At 35.9% G+C, this 24,146-nt stretch overlaps 1 protein-coding gene across 1 annotated transcript in view; it reads left to right on the plus strand.

Moving 5' to 3' along the window:
• Positions 1-24,146, plus strand: part of c5 (complement component 5) — a 118,647-nt gene that overhangs the window by 58,709 nt on the left and 35,792 nt on the right. Inside the window, exons 22-25 of the mRNA XM_069887522.1 lie at positions 5,562-5,622; positions 5,718-5,807; positions 11,663-11,875; positions 12,542-12,620. Coding sequence (XP_069743623.1) covers positions 5,562-5,622; positions 5,718-5,807; positions 11,663-11,875; positions 12,542-12,620 — 443 coding nt within the window. The remainder of the gene's footprint in view (positions 1-5,561; positions 5,623-5,717; positions 5,808-11,662; positions 11,876-12,541; positions 12,621-24,146) is intronic.

The raw sequence follows: 24,146 nt of genomic DNA on the forward strand, positions 1-24,146 counted from the left end.
ACATTTGTGTGTGTGAAAATCTGTGAAGTCAAAAGCTTGTTTATAAAGCATCCAGTGGAGCTTGCATTGCATTATGCCATTAGAATGGAAAAGAAATCCCAAGCTCATCACAATTTGAAAATGACTGAAAGCACTTTCAAAACACTGTACTATATTAAAAGAATAATGTTTTCTGCATAAATTAAATTTTATTTAATTAAGAGGAATAAATGCAAAAGGGAAAAGAGAAAATGCTAAATACTTTGTCCCTTTCTGGTGATATCATTTAAGGGATGGAAAAGGAGTATTATCAGCAATATTAGGAAAGAGCAGGGTATGAATGAATCACCAGTTATTGGTAAAGGAGGGGTGGGGGCAAAGACGCACAGAGATTTTTAAAATTCTATTTTCAGGAGATAGGGAGCATTCAACCACACAACTCCAAACTGGGATGTACTGTTAAAAGTCAACATTCGAGGATTAAATAATTTTCCACACATTTCAGTATGTCTTGGCACCCTCAGGAACATTTTTATTTTGTGGGGTTTTTGTTCACTGTATCAACTTTTTTTCTGGCAGAAGATAATTATACAATAGTAAGATAATGTGATTTTTTTAAAAAAAAACTTCATTTGTTTGAAAAACAATTTATTTAATCTCAGAACAATTTTTACCAACCCAGTTTCCTCCAATGCCATTTCTGTTTAAAAGGTTAATTCTGAAACTTAATTTTTATCTTCCTTGTCTTCACTGATATCTCTGTATCCTCACAACCTCAAAAACAGCATCAAATATATGTCTTGATTAGGCTGTCTAAGGCACTTTTGTTGGCTACCTTGTTCTCTAATCCTTATTGCTGCAATGCTACTCTGTTCTGTTTCCCACAGTTTGCTGCTTTGCAACAGGGAGTCCTCAAGCACAATGCTCAAGAACTGAAGACCATCTATCTTTAATTCACCCCAGAGGCAGAGTGGGCATATGGGTCTTTGAAGGGCATGAATGTGGTCTCCTTGACAACTCCAACCAGAGTCACCTGGCAATAGACATGATGACCTATTTAATTAGAATGAAAAGATCTCACTTACTGGGCTACATGCTGACACTTATGAGAATTAACAACACATTAATAAGAAATGTGCATAAACCTGTCAGTTTCCATGCTTCATTACTCAGAGAAAAATCAGTCCTGCTCTGTGAATTATATAGTTGGAAGTATAGCTGTTTTTGTGATTTTACACAAACAGCATTAGTATAACTCACCATTCTATTCTACTGCCAGTGAAACAGGGTGGAGCATTCATGGTGTCAATAGAGCTTGGCAGGAATTGTGGTTTTAGGACATGATTTTATGTAGGGCATTATTATAAATGACTGAATACTGAACGAGTCTGAGCTTAAGTCAGATGATTAGGAAGATTACAAAGATGCTACTTTAAAGAATGGATGTGAATTTTAATGGCCGTCAGGATGGTGGATGAAAGTGGAGAAGGCAGTCATTGATTTTGGAAGTAGAATTGATGAAAGAATCTGAATTATGGACGCAGCATATTACTGCAACAATTCAATAAATTCTGTGTGCACAGAGTATTAAACATAATATCTTTGCTGCATCACAGAGTTCATTTAATAATTTGAGCACTTGAGATGTTACTAGCCATTATAAAAGATTTTAATAGTGTCCAGGGTCATTTGTGTGTTACAAAGAATCTACTAATGAACTTGCAAAACATTTCATTGTTATTTAAGTAAACCAGAAAATCTGCATATGTTGGGGTCTAGTGAAGTACACAAAGTGCAGATAAATTCAGCAGGTCATGCAGCATTCATAAAAATTAAAAGACAGTTGATGTTTCAGGCCTGAGCCCTTTTTCAGGAGTGACATTCCTGAAGAAAGGCTCAGGCCCAAAACATCAGCTTCATTTTACTTTCTATGGATGCAATGTGACCTGCTGAGTTTCTCCAGCACTTTTGTATTCTTTATTGTTATTTCGTCAGTCATGGCAAACTGACATAGACTGCCTCACTGATAAAGTTTATAAATGTCAATATAGAAATTTGTGTTATGACAATAAAATTGAAAAGATAGGATTTAAAACTGGGATAAAATTAGTTACACAGTTTATTGTCCTGTTCTATCTATTTTATATAAAAGTGTAGCTGATGTTAACGGCAGCACTACTGAAATGAAGTACATCCATACAGGAGGGTAAACTAGTAACTGACTTTATTTGAAACTGTTGCGCTGCTTTTGGGGGCATGACCCACTTCCTGTCTGGGGTGCGCTGGTCTATGGGAGTGACATCACCATGTTGCAGAGTCACTGCCCGCCCAGCGAAATGCAACCAGCAAGTGGCGACATCTCCCAGGCAACACATGTCGCCAAACACGGGTTTCTCCTGAGAAGGGAAGGGGGGCCTGCGCCATCTGGTACCAACTGACTGGGGTGGCAATTTGGTCCGTCTAACCACACTGTGGCTCGGCCCACTACAAAAGCACATTAGTCCTTTATTTATCATATGTCAATTAAGTATGGTTGATTTTGAACAAATTTTACTTGATGCATATTCAATTTTAATTTAGGTTTAATTCCTGTAACATCTCCCAGTAAAAATAACATTGGATCCTGTGGAAATCTAACTCCAGTTATTCATTCCAATAAATTACCCAAATCATGCTATAAAGGTTTAATTGTAGACACTGCCAAGTCACATGCAAAAAAGTACCAACTACTTGTCCACATCTAAAACATAAATCTGAATAAATATAATTCCTATAATTGTAACTTTTGTGGTGTTAAATATAACTGATGAATGAAATTATATTGAACTAAGCAATATCTCACATTTATTGTACTTTCCATACTCCCTCGACATATCTGAATCCATCTACATTCATCCATTTGCTTATTTAAATCTACCTCCTATTTATGTCTTGATTTATGAACTCCCTCTCTTTGAGCTTGCTTTTGTAATAATTTATACATCTCTGAAATAAATCTCATTGTATCCCTATTACTTAATAATAGTTCTACTTCTTTCTCTGGTGGTAATACTAAATCTTGACCAAAAATTTCATAAAGAAATCTCTTAACTTGATAATAACAAAATGTTGTATTTTCCAATATATTAAATTTTTCCTTCATCCTACTAAAAGTAATAAATTTCCTGTCTTCAAAACAATCTTTAATTTTCTTAATACCACAATTTTGCCAAATTTAAAAAAAATTATTTTCCATAGTAAACGGAATAAGCCAATTTAAAATAAAGGTGTTCTTCCAGACATTAAATCTCTTCCTCCAATCTCTTTATCAGGTTTATTCCCAAGTTCAATTAAATGTTTCATCATGAGTGATTCTTTATTTGCCTTTAACAATCTTGCATTCCATTTATAAATCAAGTGTTGTGGCTCAGTTTCTCTTATTTTATCAAGTTCTGTATATACCCATGCTGGAACATGATTTAACTCATACATTACATTAATAAATCTCAACTGTGCTGCTTTATAATAATTCATAATATTGGAAATCATATTTCTACGTCAATTTCTCCAAAGAAACCTTAGCCATTTTTGCTTTCGAGAAGAATTTTCTAACACAGACATTTACCGTAAATATTTAGGTATAATGCAAAAAAATTTGCCCCCTTTTCCCCCTCAGAAATAGGTGGGGGGGGGGGTCGCATTATACATGGGAGTTAAATGTAAAAAAAAAATTCATGACTTGGGCCGGAGAGACGCCAGCGCGACTCAGGCGGGTGAGGGGAGGGGGGTCGTGAGAGATGACATCGCGAGTCAGGCGGGTGAGGGGAGGGGGGGTCATGAGAGACGACATCGCGAATCAAGCGGGCGGAGAGACACCAGCGTGACTCAGGCGGGTGAGGGGAGGGGGGTCGTGACAGATGGCAGCGCGACTCAGGCGGGTGCGGGAAGGGGGTCATATTATACATGGGATAAGATTTCCCCCCCCCCTGTTTCCCCTCAAAAATGGGGGTCGCATTATACATGGAACGCATTACACACGAATATTTACGGTAATTCCGCAAAAAAATTTGAGGAATTGAAATTGTATAAGTATTGTATTCATGGAAAAACATTAATCTAAACACAGTTTACCCATCATATAGGTAATAGATAACATACTCCATTTTTACAAATCTTTAATAAAAATAAATAATTTAAATATTTTTGTCAAATCTGACTGCACACGAATACCTAAATATTTTATTCTAAGATCTGGCCTTCTAGATCACACATTTCAAACTCAGGCAAATTTGGCCCGTGATATAATTATATTTGGCCCGCAAGATCATATCAAATATGTATTAGAGCTGGCCCGCTGGCCGCCGCGCCAGTATAGCGCATGCACAGCTAATACTACAAATCCCAGAATGCTTTGCAAATGCGTTGGCGCTGGCCCGTCAGCCCGCTAATCACCCCCACCTCCTCTCTTTACTTTCATTAACATCTGCGACCTGTCGCCTAACTCACGTGTAATAAACCCTTTACGAAAAATGGCCAAACGAAAGACAGAAAACAGAACTTTTCAAGACAGGTGGGAGGCAGACTATATGTTCATCATTTTAAAAGACAAACCTGTTTGTCATTGAAGCAAGTTGTTATTTTTTTGACTTGTTGGCTTGTGAAAAAAAATACATTTAAAAGGAGCTTAAAGGCTATAGAGAAATATTATTTATTCAATATTTTATTTCTCATTTGTTAATGCTTCTTCTGGAAAGAGTTAACCAAAGCTATTATTAAACATTTATTTTAATAAGAAAAAGTTTAACATTACATATGTTGAAAGAAGAGAAAACATACAGATGTTGTTGAAAATTTTCTATTTAGTTTGGCCCACGACTTAGTCCAAGTTTTTAATTTTGGCCCTCTGTGAATTTGAGTTTGACACCCCTGTTCTAGATTCAATTACTTCCTTACATTTTCTGATAATCTCCATTAACTACAGACATAATTTCACTCTTCTCCCAAATTATTGTATATCCTGATATATCTCCATACTCTTTTATTCTAATTTTAAGTTGTTGCAAAGAATTTAAAGGATCTGTTAAATAAATCAAAACATCATCTGCAAATAAATTTATTTTATATTCTTCTTGTTTTACCTTAATACCTACAAACTTTGAATTTCTTATTAATTCAGCTAACTTTTCTATATCTAAAACAAATAAAACTGGTGACAATGGGCAACCTTGTCTCCATGATCTCGTTAATTCAAAAGATGTTGAAATCTGTCCATTTGTCTCTACCTTTGCAATAGGTTTTTTTGTACATCATTCTAATCCAAACTATAGAAATCCATCACCAATACTCCAGAACAAAAGAGTATCCGATTAAATAAAAATAATTTAAAATTGCATCTTATAATTAAAATTGTGTAAATAGCTTGAATTGAACTTACGGTTTATCATTTTGAACTTCCGTAAATCATTGCCTTATCATCACTGTTATCCTCTGTTGCAAGTAACTTCCATATTAAATACATTTGCATATACTGAGCTTCTGTAAACAAACCTCACTTTGTATTTTAGATTTGTTTTACATTGTTAATTTCTGCTTTTTTTCTGCAGCCTGAAGGAATTAAGAAAGAGAAAAATTTGGGTTATGTGTTGGATCCAAGCAATTACTTAGGTCTGGTTTTTTAAAATTGTTTCCAACTTAACATTTAATAAAAGCCATTTTTTTTAGAATTATGATTTAATGATTGATTTTTCATTTTCCTTCAGGTATATTTGTGAGAAGGGTTGAAATTCCATTGAGAACGCCATTAGATATTCTTCCAAATACAGCTTCAAAGGATACGTTGACAGTGCAAGGTATTATCACTGCTTTTGGATCATGAAATTGTTAATTATAACTAAATAATATGTAATCTCCTAGTCTCTGTCCATTTTCATTGGCATGGATTTTCCAGGAAAATGTGGTACTTCCTCACCTAAACATGGGCAACTTCAAAATTTCCAAGCATGCTTGTACAAGGGCAAAAATTCCTGGTACACCATTGTTTTCCTGATTGAATTCCACAATTACCTACATTGAATCCCCTCAGATTAAACTTGGCACAGAAGCAACATTCCTGATAATATTCATGATTGTGAAGAGCTAACATAGAGCTTAACTGATATTATTTTAATTACAGTATTTAATTTAATATTTTAAGTGAATTTATGTTTTTTGTTCTAATTTTGTATAAAAATGTATGTATCTTGTTAGCTTATGAATGTTCTTGAATGTCTAAACATCAGAAAGATTCAGAAACATTTTAAGTATCTTATCAGCAAAGGTGCACAGGACTTCAGGATTTTGTTCACAGGAAAGGCCCTGTGTGTTGCCACTGAGCTTGTCATTGGCTTTGTTTGGCACAGGGTGATTTGTGTGTGGGTTTTTAATAGATCAGTGTGTTAATGCTTGCTGCTCATCTGAAATTCTGGCTTGATGAAGGGGTCTATATTTTTATGGCAGTTGATCTCAACAATTTCTAGATTTCATTAATAGCTGTGAACATAAAACATCTTTGTTTTTCCTCTAAAGTTACACAAACAGGGAGAAATATAAGGCTTGACACACCATTTTTGTTATGCAACAATTCATTCAGTATCTAAAGAAGGCTAAGAATGTTATCAACTGGTTTACATTATTAACAAAACATTTTGGTCATTTAGGCATTGTGAAAGATCCATGGTCAAATTTAGGATGTATGTGCATTGACTTTTGTTTGGGTAGTAAGTACCACCAGGCTATGCTGGGCATTGCATAAACTTGAACTTGAAAATAGGAAAATCTTGTTTGTTTTAGCTATAGAGCTGCTTGCCCAGATGATTCGCTCGGATTTACAAATTAAGGACTTTAGGGAAGGTCAAGAGGAGCACAAAATCAGTTTATTTGGAGAAGATGTTTTAATATATTTGACTGAAACTGAGTCATCTTTGTGTAGATTGTATGCCCAAATGGAAGAATATGGGAAAGTGTTGGGTTATAAAACAAATTGGGATAAAAGTGAAATTATGCCTTTGACAGTAGATGACTATACCCAGTGTTAGAGAGATACGCAGTTTGAATGGCCAAAGGAAGTTATTAAATATTTAGGAATACGTATGGATAACAATTTTAAGAATTTATATAAATTGAATTATTTATCTTTACTTAAAAAGATTGAGGAAGATTTTTTTTAATGGACAAATTTACCCATAACTTTAGTTGGAAGGGTGAATTATATAAAACTGAATATATTTCCAAGGATACAATATCTTTTTCAGATGTTAATACCTCAAAAATTTTCAAAAATTCAATACACAAATAAGGAAATTTATTTGGAAAGGAAAAATAGCAAGATTTTCTATAGAGAAGTTAATGTGAAAATATGAATTAGGAGGACTCTAGCTCCTTAATTTTAAGAATTATTATCCAGTTGCTTCTTTATTTGAAAATATAAAACTGGCATGGGTTAGTACAAATTGAATAAAATTGCAGAAGAATTTATTTATAAGTAGAAATCAGAATTGAAATCACCACTATTTAAACATTTATGCAATGTTTTGAATAAAATTAATCAAGATATTGGTGGAGGGTCTTTTTCACCTAAAATGCCATTGATTAATCCTCTTTTGGTCTTTTCAAGAGATAATCAGTTCTTAAATATAGGGTATCGTAAAGGGACTGTTTTTAAAAATTTTATAAAGTTAGAACTACAGAAAGAATGCACATGATTAAAAATAATACAAATACATGTAGCATATAAAAGAAAAAAAGAACCCCCCTATATACCACCCTCCCCCCTCTATCCCCCACTAAAGAAAAGAAAAAAAGGGACAAGAGACTCTCAACAGGGGTACCTATTACTTTAAAGTTTCTTATAGTATACTGAGACTTTAAGGAGAAAGGGAATGTCAGAGCTTCATTGAAATATTTAGACCCATATTTTGTAAATATGGGCTCCAAATCTTCAAATACTTAGTATTTCTCTCTTTAATTATAAATAATTTTCTCAAGTGATATACAACTCCGAACTTCAGCATGCCATCTTTCTATACCCAAATCTACATCAGACTTGCTATTGCTAAAACCATTTGAACAAACTTCTTTTGATACATATTCAATTTCAACTTAGGTTCAACACCCTTAACATCACTGTAAAGGGATTGTTAATGTGGAAGACTGCTATGAAAGAGGACAATTAATGTTGTTTGAACAATTGAGGAACAAATATGGCACACCACCTACTACACTTTTTTGTCATTTTCAACTAATGGCATATTTGAGAGATAAATAAGGGCCAGCAATGTTTTTGCCTCATTGTACTGGGGTAAAACTTCTTATTAGGAATGGGAATGTCAAAAAAAATATTTCTTTGATATATTCATTATTGCAAGTAGGAATTCCTAAATTATGATTGAATAGATCTTGGCATTGATGGGAAACAGATTTGAATATTGTGATAGATAACAAATTTGGGAAAATTTTATCGAGGTTCTTTGACTAATATTATTAATGTAAGGTAAAGATTAATTCAATACAATTTTTTGTACATCAATTATATCTTACACCACAGAAGTTGAATAGATTGAAATCAGATTTATTAGATCAATATTTTAGATGTGGTGAGAATGTAGGATCTTTCATACATTCAACATGGTTGTGTCCAAATTTGAGACCCTTTTGGGTGTCTATAAGTAATTTTTTACAATAAGTTAAAGGAGCTGGTTTTTCCATTAAATCCTGATGTGTTTTTATTAGGAAATATTGAATGTACAACTCCTAAATTGAAATTATCAATTGAAATTTATTAAATTAGCATTAACAGTTGTGAGAAAATGTATTGCAATCACTTGGAAATTGGATATATCTTTAATGTTCCTTTGGAAAAAATTACTTACAATCTCAGAAATAAATATTCTATGTTTTCTACAAATTTCCCATACACTCAGATAATGGGATTAAATTTGTAATGATATCCTTTTCATCCCTCTGGCCCTGCTTCTATATGTTTGTGTTAGAACTGATGAATTGTACTGCATGACATTAGTAGATCACATGACAAAGGAACAAAAGCAGGCCACTAAGTCCATTGATTCTGTTCCGTAAATCTACACTAAGCTACTCTACACTGGTTCCAATTTCTGGCCTTTTCCCCATATCCCTTGATGCCCTCAGAAATGAGATTCTTGTCTATTTCTTGTTTAAATACTTCCAGTGATCTGGCTTCCACTGCTCTATGCGGCAGTGAGTTCCACAGATCCACGACCCTCTTCCTAATCTCTGTTTTAAATTGATAACTTCTAATTTTCAGAGTACGCCCCTTGTCCTCAATTTGCCCACCAAGGGAAACATCTTACCCATATCCACCCTATCTAAACCTTTCAAAATACGAAATGCCTCTATGAGATCTCCTCTCATTCTCCTATACTCCAATGAATACAACCAAAGAGCTCCCAAACGCTCCTCGTACATTTGCCCTTGCATCCTGGGAATCATCCTAGTAAATCTCCTCTGCACCCTCTCCAACAACATCACATCCTTTCTAAGATAAGGGGCCCAAAATTGCACACAGTACTCCAAACGAGGTTTCACCAGTGCCCCATAGAGCCTCATCAACTCCTCTTTACTCTTGTACACTATTCCTCTTGAAATGGATGCCAACATAGCATTCGCTTTCTTCACTACCAATTTCACCTGGTCATTAACTTTTAGGTTTCCCTGCACGAAGACATCCAGGTCCGTTTGCACATCCGAGGTCTGAATTTTCACCCCATCCAAATAGTATTCTGTCTGTTTATTTCCACTGCCAAAATGTGCAACTGTACATTTCTCTATGTTAAATCTCATCTGCCATAATTTTGTCCAGTCTCCCAATCTGTCTATATCCTTCTGCAGCTTTACGGTTTCTACTACACTTCCTACTTCACCATCTATCTTGGTGTCATCTGCAAATTTGGCCACAAAACCATTCATACCACAATCCAAATCATTATTATAAATTGTAAACAGCAGCGGCCCCAATACTGACCCCTGCGAAACACCACTAGTTACAGGCAACCATCCAGAATGGGAACCCTTAATTTCAACCCTTTGCTTCCTACCTATCAGCCACTTTTCTATCCAGTTTAATAATTTCCCTGTAATTCCATGGGCCCTCACCTTATTTAGCAGCCTAATATGTGGCACCCTATCGAAAGCCTTTAGAAAACCTAAATAGATAACATCTAGATCCTCTCCTTTGTCTATCCTACTTGAAATTTCTTCAGAAAACTCTCAAAGGTTGGTCAAGCAGGATCTACCCTTTAAAAAACCATGTTGACTTGGACCTATCCTGTCATGCATCTCTAGGTATTTCATCACCTCATCCTTGAGGATCTGCTCTAATATCTTCCCAACTGCTGACATCAGACTAATCGGCCTATAGTTTCCTTTTTTCTGTTTCCCACCTTCCTTAAACAGCGGAACCACATTTGCAACCTTCCAATCCTCTGGAATCTCTCCAGAGTCTATAGATTTCTGGAAGATCATTGCCAATGGAACTACAATCTCCAAAGCCACCTCTTTCAAAACCCGTGGATGCACCTCATCTGGTCCGAGAGATTTATCAATCTTTAATCCATTTAGTTTGCCTAGCACAATTTCTGTAGTAATCCTAACTGAATCTGACTCTACTCCTTGAAGCCTCTGACTGTCCAGGATATTACTAATGTCTTCCACGGTGAAGACAGGTGTAAAATATTAATTAAGTTCCTCTGCCATCTCTTTATAACCCATTACAATTTCCCCAGTATCATTTTCTATTGGTCCTATGTCAACACGTGCCTCTCTTTTATTCCTTATATATTTGAAAAAATTCAGTATCGTTTTTAATATTCTTAGCTAATCTCCTTTCATAGCTCATCTTTTCATTCCGAATGACTTTCTTTGTCTCTTTCTGTAAGTGTCGATAGGAATCCCAGTCCTCTGATTTTCCACTAGTTTAGTTTCCTTGTATGCCCTCTCCTTTGCTTTAATCTTAACCTTCACCTCTTTTGTTAGCCACAATGGCACCATCTTTCCTTGGACAAATTTCTTTTTCCTTGGAATATATCTATCCTGCATGCCTTTTATTAGTTGCAAAAATATCTTCCAGTCCTGCTTTGATCTTCCAATTAGTTTGCTTTCCTAGTTGACTTGAGCCAGTTCCTTTCTTATACCACTGTAAGTTCCTTTATTCCACTGAAAAACTGATACATCCGATAATTTTTTTTCCTTTTCAAATTTTAAATTAAATTCATCTCTCTGCAATCCAAGATTCTTTGTTACTTTTATACATATATAAATATATATATATTTTTTTAAATTTTTTTTTATTTTTTAATTTGTATTTTTTTCTTTCTCTTTTTTGGGGTGGGAAGTTGGGTGAAGGGAGGTGTTTTGGGGTAGGTTGAAAACCATCATGTATGTAATCGATTTTTTCTTTTTTTGAAATCTGTATATTATAATAATTGTAGTTATTGCATGTATGGAGTATTAAATAAAATATTCAAAAAACAAAAATCACACACAGATCGATTTTAACAAAAAAAAAACTGAATTATTGTATGTGTAACCCTTGATTGGAGCAGCATCTAAACTACTCTTTCATGTGCTTACAAACCAGCTGTTCATTTCTGGAATTTTTGTTGAATTTCTCTTTTTTTTTAAATTTTAACAGGAGACATAATTGGTAAAGCAATGTCTATAGTTTTAGATCCTGAAGGTGTTCACAAACTAATTGATCTACCCCGTGGCTCTGCGGAATCAGAAGTCATGACTGTTGCCCCAATTTATTTCATTTATAACTACTTGATGAAAACTAATAGTTGGCCTGTGATGGGACCAAACCACATGAAGTTTCAGCTGCAAATGAAGATAAAAATGAGAAATGGTGCGTAATATTTTAATTAACAACTTTTACAAGTCAGGAATTTATTTTGCATCTTTCCCTGTAATTTAATAGGTAAAAACTAGATGAATGAGGAATAACAGAGAGGGGTTAGTCATCTGTTAACAATGAATTCAACAGGAATACAGATTATGTGATCTTTGGAACTCCCCAGCACTCTGCTTTGAGTTCTTAACTATTCATTCATTTCCTTCTTAGTTTTGAGGACAGTGATGTGTAATTAATGAAAAATGATACAAAAATGAGAAACATGGAGCATGGTGAGATAACAATGGAGAAAGAAAATTGTGGTTTTGGACATATTCCAAGGCAAATAAAATCCTAAACTCTATTTTAGTTATTGGGATTTTTATTCAGTCTTGTGCCTAGTTTTGATCCCTATATTTAGTGTCATGTTGATGAAAGGGCAGATTTATGAAAAACATGTAATTCAGTAAATCTATATTTGTAGTGTTGGAGGAGGGGGCACATAATAATAGAAGGAAGGTACTTCATTAATTATTGCTGAAGTATTATTGCTAAGTCACACATTGATTACAATTTCACATATATATGAAAGTGTTTACAGCCCACATGTGTGATAATATTTATTTGTTATGCAATTCTTCTTTGATTTAACATTAATCTTTATGTTTTGATTTTGTAAAGGTATTACAGGTATCATGTCTTTTCGTACTGCAAACAGTGACTCGTATAGCATGTGGAAGGATCGAGAGGCCAGCACTTGGTAAGCTTAATTGAGTAAAATTCTAGTTTTCCATATAAAACTGAATTTTAGATAATCTTAATTGCAAAATGGTGTTTTAAATGACTGTTTAAAGCATATCTAATTAAAATTAAATTCAAGTATATTATCATCTTATGGTACATACACAACCCAATTAAACAGACCACGGTGTACACATATGCACACACAATACATAGTACATAATAATCACATGAGTATATGAGGATAAATCTATATATAAATGTTTTGGGATGATTTACTCGGTTATAGGATAGTTCAGCATCACACACCTTGCGGGAACAAGCTATCAGGCCTGGCAGTCCTGATTTTAATGCTCCTGTACTTCCTTTCTGATGATAGTTGGTCAAAGATACCGTGCGCTGGATGGAAAGAGCGCTCTAGAATTCTTTGAGCTCTATTTAAACAACGTTCCTGATAAATGTCGTCAATAGAGGAAAGAGAGACCTCAGTGATCTTCTCGGCTGCTTTGATTATCTTCTTTATTGACTTGCAACTACCAAACTACACGATGATGCCCTCTCTTTCTTTTTTAATCTTTTTATTAATTTTCCACAAATAAAGGAAAAAATAGAATAATTACGTGAAAAAGTAATATATACTGTAGCGGCCCTCGCACGGAGATGCGGAGGGCCCACAGAATGGCCAGTGACCGTGCAGACCTTGGGGTCATCCCAGGTGACACGTCATCAGAGCGCTGGCCCGAGATTGGCCGGCGTTCCCGCGACAGTGAGCTCTGATGACGTGGTGCCCTGATGTCAGCATCTGGTGCCCATATAAACATGATGGCCAGTGCAATAAATCAGTCTCAACTTCTCCATGCCCGTGTATTGTGAATGCTACATAGTTGACCCTGACAGGTCCAACCGGCAGTTGGACCTGAAGATGATGGACCAGGCAGAGCCAGCAGCCATCCATGCAGTTTCATTCAGGTTCCCAACATTTTGGGTGTCACAGCCACACTTGTGGTTCGAGCAGGCCGTGGCTCAGTTCCAGCTTTGATACATTGCCTCTGCTGACACCCGCTACTTCTACATCATGAGTGCACTCGATCAAGACACAGCGGCAAGGGCAGTAGACTTCCTACGGCAGCCTCTGGAGCAAGGTAAGTGTGTGGCCCTCAAAGAGCTGTTAACCCACACATTTGGGATCTCCTGGCACAAGAGCGTCGACTGATTGCTGCACATGGATGAATTGGGGGACAGGGCCCTGTCTTCCCTAATGAGCGGGTTGCTTGCTTTGACCAAGAGCCACAAGCTATGCCTGCTCTTCGAGCAGATCTTTCTGGAGCAGCTGCTGGAGGATATTCAAATCTTGCTCACGGATGAGGACTTCAGTGGCCGCCAGAGTGTCGCAGCCCAGGTGAACATGCTCGGGAGAGCAAAGAAGGATATCAGTGCCATCGTAGACCAGGTTAGCAAGCCTCACGCACAGCCAATTGCTAAGCCAAGATCAGCGAAAAGGCAAGTTAATACCCTGGGAAAATTCTTCTATTATCATCAGCGTTGGGGGGTGAAGATCTGCCAATGCTGCCCACCCCGCAGATTTCTGGGAAATGCCCTGGCCATCCATCATTGATGGCTGCAGCAGTTGGCTTACGTGATAGCCTCTTCTATGTTTGGGACTCCCTGCACCAGGGCACTCATCGACACATGGGTGTCCAGATTCGGGGTCCCAGAACACCTAACCTCAGACAGGTGGGCACAGTTTACTTCTGGGTTCTGGGCAGCATTGGCTCACTTTCTTGGGACACAGCTCTACCACACCATGTCATACCACCCACAGGCAAATGGGTTGGCGGAGTGATTTCAAAGGCACCTGAAGGCAGCCTTGATGGTCTGGCTTGAGGGTCCCAACTAGGTAGACGAACTGCCTTGGGTCCTGCTGGGAATTCGCACCATGCTGAAGAAAGACTTCAATGCCTCGGTGGCGGAGATGGTCTATGGTGCACCTTTAATCATTCCGGGGGAGTTTCTGGCCCCTGACAAACAGCCGGAAGACTATGCAATCCTTGAGAACTTACAGCGAAAACTGAGGTCCCTAGTCCCGCAACAACCCCCACTACACGATCAGCCCAAACATAACATCCCCAGGAACTTAAAGACTTAATCTGTGTTTGTGCGAAGGGGCGCACATCGGCTGCTCCTACAACGACCCTATGAAGGGCCCTAGAGGGTCATCAGGGACAACGGCTCCATTCTCGTCCTCGATGTCGGTGGTAAGGAGGAGACCTCTACCGTCAACCGCCTGAAGCCGGTCTCCACTCCTTGCCTGCAATGCAGGAGCAGACCACCCAAATCAATGGACAAAGACCTGATTGCCGGTTCTGGGAGGGTGGGGTGGGGGGGGGGGGTTGTCATTTAGCATCCTGTGCATGGAGATGTGGACCGGCTCACAAAATGACTGTGGCCACCGCACAGACCTGGGGGTGACAACGGCCATCGTCCCAGGTGTCCTCCTGCACTGTGGGAAGACAGCAAGCTGTGGTGGAACACCAGCTAATCCCAGGCCGGCACCGCAATGACACAGTGCCCTGTTGTCAGCACCTGGGGCCCATATAAATGCGATGGTTAGTGCAATAAACCCCTGTGGCACAAACATTACAATACATTGTCCTTGAATATAGCAATCAAGTACTTCCAAATTAATTTAACATTTCCAGATATTGACAGTTACATTGAGTAAGAAAATAAAAAGTTAATGCATATAATAAAAAAAATCCAACTCCAATGGGAATTTTATTTTTAAAAAAACCCAAAAAAGCAATCCATTCTGAGAGTAATTTCAAAGTAGAAAAGAGATTCTTCCTGAGTAAACAATGCACTCGGAGAAAGATAAATAAACTGGAAGTGGTTCAATTTTGTTTATTAGTTTATTTCATACAAAAATATTGAATAAATGGTCACCAGGTTTTTTCAAAGATAAAGATAGTATCAAGTGTCCGACTTCTAATTTTTTCTCAATCTAAGCAAGATGTAATGGAGGAAAGCCATTAAAGTAAAGTAGGCGGATTGCAATAATTCCATTTGAGTAATATAGCTCTCCTTGCCATCAATGGTGAAAAGGCTACTATCCTTTGGGCTGAAGCAGATGTAAGGCCTTAAAAAAAACTGTGATCCCCAAAATAGCTGTGAGTAAGTTTGGCTATAAATCTAGGTCCAACACTTTAGCTAAAGTTTCAAAAATACCTTGCCAAAAATTATCTAACTTTGTACAGGACCAAAATGTATGACTCAAAGTGGCCTCTTCAAATTTACACCCATCACAGATAGGACTTGTATTAAGAAAAATACTGGCCAATCTGTCCTTAGACATATGTGCCCTATGCACTATGTTGAACTGAATCAAAGAGTGATGAGCACAAATTCATGAAGTATTGACAAGTCAAAAAATTATTTTCCATAAATCATCAGAAAGTAGCTGCTCAAATTCCAGGTTCCAAGAACCTTTGATTTTTTCATTAGATATAAGAGGTAAATTAAGTAAACTTTTATCAATCTTCGGGAAAGATTTAATTGAAGAAGAATATCAATCAAATTAGTTGAAAAAGTAAATAGAATATTTGGCAGAAAAGAGTATAGAAAACTCCTAATTTGAAAATATCTAAGAAGACAAATCTTAAGGCAAATGGAACTTTTCAGCTAATTGATTAAATGACGTTAAACAATTTCCTTCAAGCATTATTATTAAGGTTATTATTCCTTTACTTTTCCATAGAGAAAAAGCTTGGTCAGATGATGTCTTAAAAAAAATAATTGGAACACATTTTACTGGACAGAACAAAATTATTTAAATCAAAAAACTTACAAAATTGAAACCAGATCCTTAGTGTATGTCTGAGAATTGGTTTAAAATCTTGTTTATATACTTTGAATAATGCAAAGGGGAGAGAAGTACCTAATAATGAAGTTAGAATATCCTCTAACCATATTCTTCTCAATTCCACCCATAAAGGGCAATCATGTATTTCAGAATATTAAGTCCAAAACGTAATGTATTGTATGTTAATTGCTCAGTAATATGAAATTTGGTAATGCCATACCACCATAATTTTTCATTTTCTGTAGTCATGGCTTAGCCAACCTAGGACTTTTATTATTCCATATACAAGATGATATTTTAGAATCTAATTTGTCAAAGAATACTTGAGGGCTGAAAGTTGGGATAGCATGAAATGTATATAAGAACTTTGGTAAGATTATCGTTTTAATTGCATTAATTCGACCTCCTAATGACAACATCAGTGGTGACCATTTCATTAATATTTGTTTAGCAAATTCAAAGGGAGATCATTATATTTGTATAAATCCTTAAAGTTTTTTGTAATTTTATACTGAGATAATTAAATTGATTTTTAATAACTTTAAAAGATAATTGATCAAATAAATGTAAATGATTACTAATAGGAAAAAGTTCACTTTTATTTAAATCCAATTTTTATCCTGAAAAAAAAACCAAATTCAGTAAGCAAAGATAACTTAGAAGGAATCGATTTTTTGGGATCTGAAATAAATACTAACAAATCATCTTCGTTTCATGAAGCCTTATGTACTCTCTCCCCTCTCTGGGTACCATGGATACTTAAAGCAATTGCTAAGGGTTCCAAAGCTAGGTTGAATAATAAAGGACTAAGAGGACAACCTTGACGCAACCTATGAAACGTAAAATAAAGAGATTTATAGTTATTAGTATTAACCTCTGCAATAGGAGCTTGGCAAATTACCATACATTTCAGCATATAAATCGAGTCATAAAACCCTAAAAAATTTCTCAAAAATGTGGGGGGTCAACTTGTATGCCGGATATACTTTTGAGACCTTAATTTACTGAAAAAAACAGATTGAGGTCAATTCGGCGTAAAACTTCCCCATCACCAGTGCCACTGCTCCCTGACACCTACCCACTGCTGGGTGCCGCCATAACCTCTCCTACCTGGGACCTTGAAGTCACCGTCGCCACTCCTACATGGTAGGCCGAGGTTCCTGCTCCCCACAATGTTGGCACTCCTGCTCTGTGGGCCATCGCCACTACTGCCTGGTAGGTTCAGGTTTCTGCTCTCATCTGGAGCATGATGTCACCATTGTTGACTGGTAGGCCAAAGTTTTTTTAAACTTAAATTACAGCTTTGTTACTTGCGATTGGGGTGTTTAAAAAAAAAAAATTGGTGTGTTCCTGCGAGTCCCAGACAGCCCAAAAAATGGAAGTTGACTTGTACGCCAGTCGACTTATAAGACAAAATATATGGTAATTAGATTCAAAAGATAAATCCAGGACCCAAGTTAAATCTTACCAAAAGCTCAAACAAATACTTTTTCAGCATCAAGTAAAACAACACATTCTGATAATTTGGATGGAGTGGAATAAATAATGTTCAATAATCTTCTAATATTAAAATGAGAGTATCTATTTTTAATAAATTCAGTTTTATATTTAGAGATAATTTTAGGCAAGATATTCTCACGTCTTTAGCCAAAATCTTAGAAATAATTAAAAAATCAACATTTAATAATGAGGGGGAAGTCACACGATGGAGTAGTGGCCGGTCAGGTTGAACCAGCTCTCTCCAGAAAAAAAGAAAAAAAGTTTAGAAAAGACATAGCTCAACGAAAATAAAACTAAGGAAACAGAAGATAAAGTTACAGAGAAGAATAAGAAGATGGCAGCCAAGAAAGAGACAGTAAAAACAACGGGGAAAAAAGATGAAGAAAAAGCACTGAAGAAGAAAGAAGAAGGCCTTACCTGCACGCAGGAGCAGGGAACTAAGTTGATGAAGAGCAGCCGATCTCCAAGGCTGGTGAGTCCCTTGAGAAGTCACGACTCCCCGACTGGTGGATTGCAAAAATGGCTCTCGGAGCCAAACAAGAGTGCACAACTGTGCAATCAAAAAATAAAGTGAACACCGACAGGAGGGGGGCTCAGCTGAGGAGCGGGCAGCTGCAACACGACCAGCTGAGGGACACCCGACATCATGGCGCTCAGCTGGAAGGTCATAACAGCGGCGAGGAGAGGATCGAGGGTGAACAGCAACAGAAGGAGGCCCAACAGAGAAACGACACATGACTGTAGGCCCAACAGCAAGACGAGGACAGACAAAGTCATGGAAGTAATTCATCAGGAAAAGCAGAAGAGACACAGATACAAAGAAGAGAAGAAGACAAAAACACAGACACAGATACAGAAGGAGAGGAAGAAGAAGATCAAGACCTCCACAGAGAAATAGAAGGTAAAACAGATGGACAAAATAAAGATTTTTTTGACGAGCAAATGAGATCATTAAAAGAATGGTCATCATTAGAGTTTAGTGCAAATAAAATAAAACTAAAAAGAGCAGAAGACAAAATGCAAAGTCTAGAACGGGTCATGACAGAAATAGGGAAAAGAGTTGACAATGTGGAGGAACGGGAAACTGCTGGAGAATTTGAAGTAAATGATTTAAGAGGAAAATTGGAAGAAAGTGACAAAAAAATTAAAGAGACACAAGAGTTGTTATCTCAGAAAATTGATATGTTGGAAAACTATAGTAGGCGAAACAACATAAAAATAGTGGGGCTGAAGGAGGATGAAGAAGGGCCAGACATGAAGGAATTTATAAAAGAGTGGATCCTGAAGGTGTTGGGAATGACAGAATTGCATGAAGAAATGGAAATAGAAAGGGCACACAGAGCATTAGTACCGAAGCCGCAGACACATCAAAGACCGAGATCCATCTTAGTAAAATTTTTAAGATATACAAGAGAAAATATACTGGAGCGGGCAAGAAATAAAGTTAGAGAGGATAATAAGCCGTTGGAATATAAGGGACAAAATATATTTTTCTACCCAGACATAAGCTTTGAACTCTTAAAGAAGAGGAAGGAATTTAATACGGCAAAAATGATTTTATGGAAAAAAGATTACAAATTCATATTAAGACATCCAGGCGTACTTAAAGTATTTATACCTGGGGAACAAAACAGGATATTCTTGGATCCAGAGAAAGCACAAGAATTTGCAGAACGCTTGCAGGACAGAAAGAATGAGATGAAGAGATCTAACAAGAAAGAAGACTGGCAATAAAGTATATATAAAGATGCAATATTATAAAGTAAAAATAATGTATATGTAAAGAACTAAAGATGGTAAAGAGAAGGGAAGGAAGAAGGTGATGAAAAGAAGAAAAGAGAGAGCTTTGTTTTATGTACAAAAAATGTTTTCTGGGGGGGGTGGGAGAGAATAACTGTCACTGCGAAATCAGTTGACGCTTGCGAGCAAGATCACAAACCAAATGGAAAGGGGAGTTGTGGTTGCCCGGCAAGGGAAAAATGGCAACTCAGAGAAGGGGGGGGGGGTGTTATTGGGTGTGGGGATTGTCAGAGTATTTCATGTTTTAAATGTTGTCATACATTGAGATTGAAAAGGGAAATGTAAAAGACGAAAATGGGAAAAAGGGGGTTGGAGGTAGCGAGGAGGCAGAAAAGAGGTGTAAACAAGATAAAAGGTGGCCACATTGAACTTTATGACTATAAACATTAATGGAATACATAACAAAATTAAAAGGAAGAGGCTACTAAATTTACTGAAAAAAGAAAAAAATAGATATAGCATTTGTGCAGGAAATGCATCTAACAGAAGAGGAACATGATAAATTGAAGATAGACTGGGTAGGACACATAGTGGCAGCATCACATAATTCAAAAGCTAGGAGTATAGCTATATTAGTTAACAAAACTATACCAATCAAGATAGAGGAGGAAATAACTGATCCAGCAGGGAGATATGTGATGATAAAGTGTCAGATCTACTCAGAATTTTGGAATTTGCTCAATATATATGCACCTAATGATGAGGATCAAAAGTTTATGCAAGATATTTTTTGAGGATTGCAGACATGCAAGGAAATATATTGATAAGAGGGGATTTTAACATTAATTTGGATCCAATGTTAGATAAAACTGATCAAAAGACAAGCAAAAAGAATAAGGTAGCCAAATTTATGGTTAAAACAATACAGGAAATGAAACTTATGGATATATGGAGGAGGCAGCACCCAAAAGAAGAGGAATATTCATACTATTTGAGTAGGCATGGAACATTCTCAAGGATAGATATGCTTTTGTTGTCGGCACATATTCAAGGGAGAGTCAGGAAAACTGAGAATAAAGCTAGACTACTTTCAGGTCATTCACCCCTACTATTGGCAATAGAACTGGAGGACATCCCACCAAGAACATATAGATGGAGGTTAAATCGCATGCTACTTAAAAGACAGGAATTTAAAGAGTTAATTGAACATCAAATTAAAACATATTTTGAAATAAACAGAAATGGGATGCAATGAAAGCTTTAATTAGAGGACAGGTAATAAGTTATGTAACTAAGATGAAAAAATAATACAATCAGGAAATAGTGCAGCTGGAAAGGGAGATAGCAAGTACAGAAAAGGAACTAGTGAAAAGGGAGGATATAAAGAAAAAGAGAGAATTGGCAGATAAAAATTAAAATACAAAACATTACAAACGTACAAGATGGAGAAGAACATAATGAAAACAAAGCAAAAGTATTATGAATTTGGAGAAAAAACACACAAAATATTGGCTTGGCAACTTAAAACAGAACAAGCTAAAAAAAAAACATATTGGCATCAAGAAAAAGGGACAAACAGAGATTAATGAAAACTTTAAGGAATTTTATGAACAATTATACCAAACTGAGAATGAGGGGAAAGATGATAAAATAGAACAGTTTTTAGCTAAAATTGAATTGCCAAAATTGCAAGAAGAGACACAAAACAAACTGATAAAACCATTTGAAATAGAGGAAGTACAGGATATATTGAAAAAGCTACCGAACAATAAAACACCAGGAGAGGATGGATTTCCAATAGAATTCTATAAAACATTTAAAGAGTTATTAATTCCTCCTCTCCTGGAAGTAATGAATCAGGTAGAACAAACACAAAACTTGCCAGACTCATTTAAGATGGCAATAATTGCAGTAATACCAAAGACGGGGAAGGATCCATTAACATCAGCGTCATATAGACCAATATCCCTACTTAACTCAGATTATAAGATAATAACAAAATTATTAGCAAACAGATTGGCTGACTGTGTACCAAAAATAGTAAAACAAGATCAAACTGGATTTATGAAGAAAAGATGACAGCGGACAATGTCTGTAAACTTATTAATTTAATTAATGTAGTTCAAGGAAGTAAAAAACTAATGGTGGCTGTTGCCTTGGACGAAGAAAAAGCCTTTGATAGGGTAGAGTGGAACTATTTATTTAAAGTATTACGGAAGTTCAATCTGCCAGAAAAATATATTAATTGGATGAAAGCATTATATAATGGACCACTGGCAAAGGTAGTAGTAAATGGATATGTATCGAACCAATTCAAATTAAGTAGATGAACGAGCCAGGGATGTCGATTATCCCCATCACTGTTCGCCTTAGCAATAGAACCAGTGGCAGAGCTGATAAGAATAGAAAATAAAATAAAAGGGATAAAAATAAAGGAGAAGGAGTATAAAATCAGTTTATTTTCAGATTACATCATAGTATACCTAACAGAACCAGAGATATCAATAAAAGAACTACATAAGAAATTGAAGGAATATGGAGAAATATCGGGGTATAAGGTCAACGCAAATAAAAGTGAAGTGATGCCAATGAGTAATGTGGATTATACAGAATTTTAAAAAGAATCACCATTTAAATGGCAAATACAAGCAATCCAATACCTAGGTATCAGGTTAGACAATAACTTGAGCCACTTGTACAAACTAAATTATCAGCCATTAATAAAGAAATTACAGGAAGACTTAGAACATTGGAAAGAATTACCACTAATGTTGATAGGGCGGTGAACTGCATTAAAATGAATGTGTTCCCAAGGATACAATACTTTTTTCAAATGTTACCAATTCCTTTGTCAGAGAAATTCTTTGTTGAACTAAAGAGAATAATAAGGAAATTCTTGTGGAAAGGGGTGAAACCAAGGGTAGCGCGAGATAAATTAACAGAGAGGTATAACCAAGGTGATTTGCAGTTACCAAACTTCAGAAACTATTATAGAGCCGCACAATTAAGGTATTTATCAGATTTTTACCAGACTAAAGAAACACCAGACTGGACTAAGATAGAACTAGATAAAATAGGAGAGAAGGTACCGGAACATATACTGTATAAGTGGGATGAAAAGCTGGTGAAATATAATAGTTCACCAGTATTGCATCATTTACTTAATATATATAAGAAGATTCACGTAGAAAGGAAAAAAATGAATTACCAAATACCAAAATTGTTATTGACGCAAAATCCGCCAATGCCTTTTACAATAGATAACCTTTCCTTTAGAGAATGGGAGAGAAAAGGAATCAAAAGAATAGAGAATTGTTTTTTGGGAAATAATTTATTAACATTTGAACAGTTGAAGGACAAATATGGAATAACTCACAGTACAATGTTTGCATATCATCAACTGAAAGCTTATTTAAAGGAAAAATTGGATAAGAGATTGAGATTACCAGAAGGAAGCAGCTTTGAATATGTGATTACAGATACCATGATAATTAAAAGATTTATAACAAATCTTAATGTACATTAAGCTGCAAGGAAAGGAAAATGATGAAACAAGCTATAAACCCAAACAAAAGTGGGAAAAGGACTTAAATATAAAAATAGAGAATGAAACATGGGAAAAGTTATGTTCTAGAACTATGAAGAATACAATAAACACAAGGTTACGCATGATAGAGTATAATTTGTTACACAGTTTATATATTACTCCTCAAAAATTAAAAGAATGGGATCCAACAATATCAGATAGGTGTTTCTGCTGTAAAAATGAAATGGGAACAACAATACATGCAATTTGGGCATGTACAAAAGTGAATATGTTTTGGGAAGCACTAAATCAGATATTAATAAAATCACAAATAATAACATACCAAAAGACCCAGAGATCTTTCTTTTAAATAACATAAGAAGTAATGAATTTGGCCTCAAATTGGATAAAGCGCAAAAAAAAATATTCATTATGATAGCCTCAGCAGTAGCAAAAAAAGTATAAAGTCAACTTGGAAAATGGAAGAGAATCTGAGAATACAACAATGGTATATGAAAATGAATAAATGTATTCCACTGGAAAAAAATAACATGTAATTTAAAAAATAAAGTTACATTGTTTGAACAAATTTGGGAACCATACATGGAACATAACAGAGAGAGCTTGCATCGGAACTCCAGCCCCTAAAATGATAAAAAGATAAAAACAATTTTAGAGTGTAAAAGTAGATGACACATATTTCTTGTTTGTTTTTCCCTTGTGGGAGACATTGTTTTAAGGTTTTATTGTTTTGTATTTGTTGAATATTTATAGGTTTTAGAGGGGGGAGGGGAATGGCGCTGTGTATATTTAATGAGAAACGTTTGTACATATTTTGGTTGATATGGTTTACAGTGTTAGAAATAAAAATTAAAAAAGACATTTAATAATGAGATCGGTCTATAAGATATGATGCACTC

Source organism: Narcine bancroftii, chromosome 1 (genome assembly GCF_036971445.1).
Source record: "Narcine bancroftii isolate sNarBan1 chromosome 1, sNarBan1.hap1, whole genome shotgun sequence".
In the NCBI taxonomy this organism is placed as follows: domain Eukaryota; kingdom Metazoa; phylum Chordata; class Chondrichthyes; order Torpediniformes; family Narcinidae; genus Narcine; species Narcine bancroftii.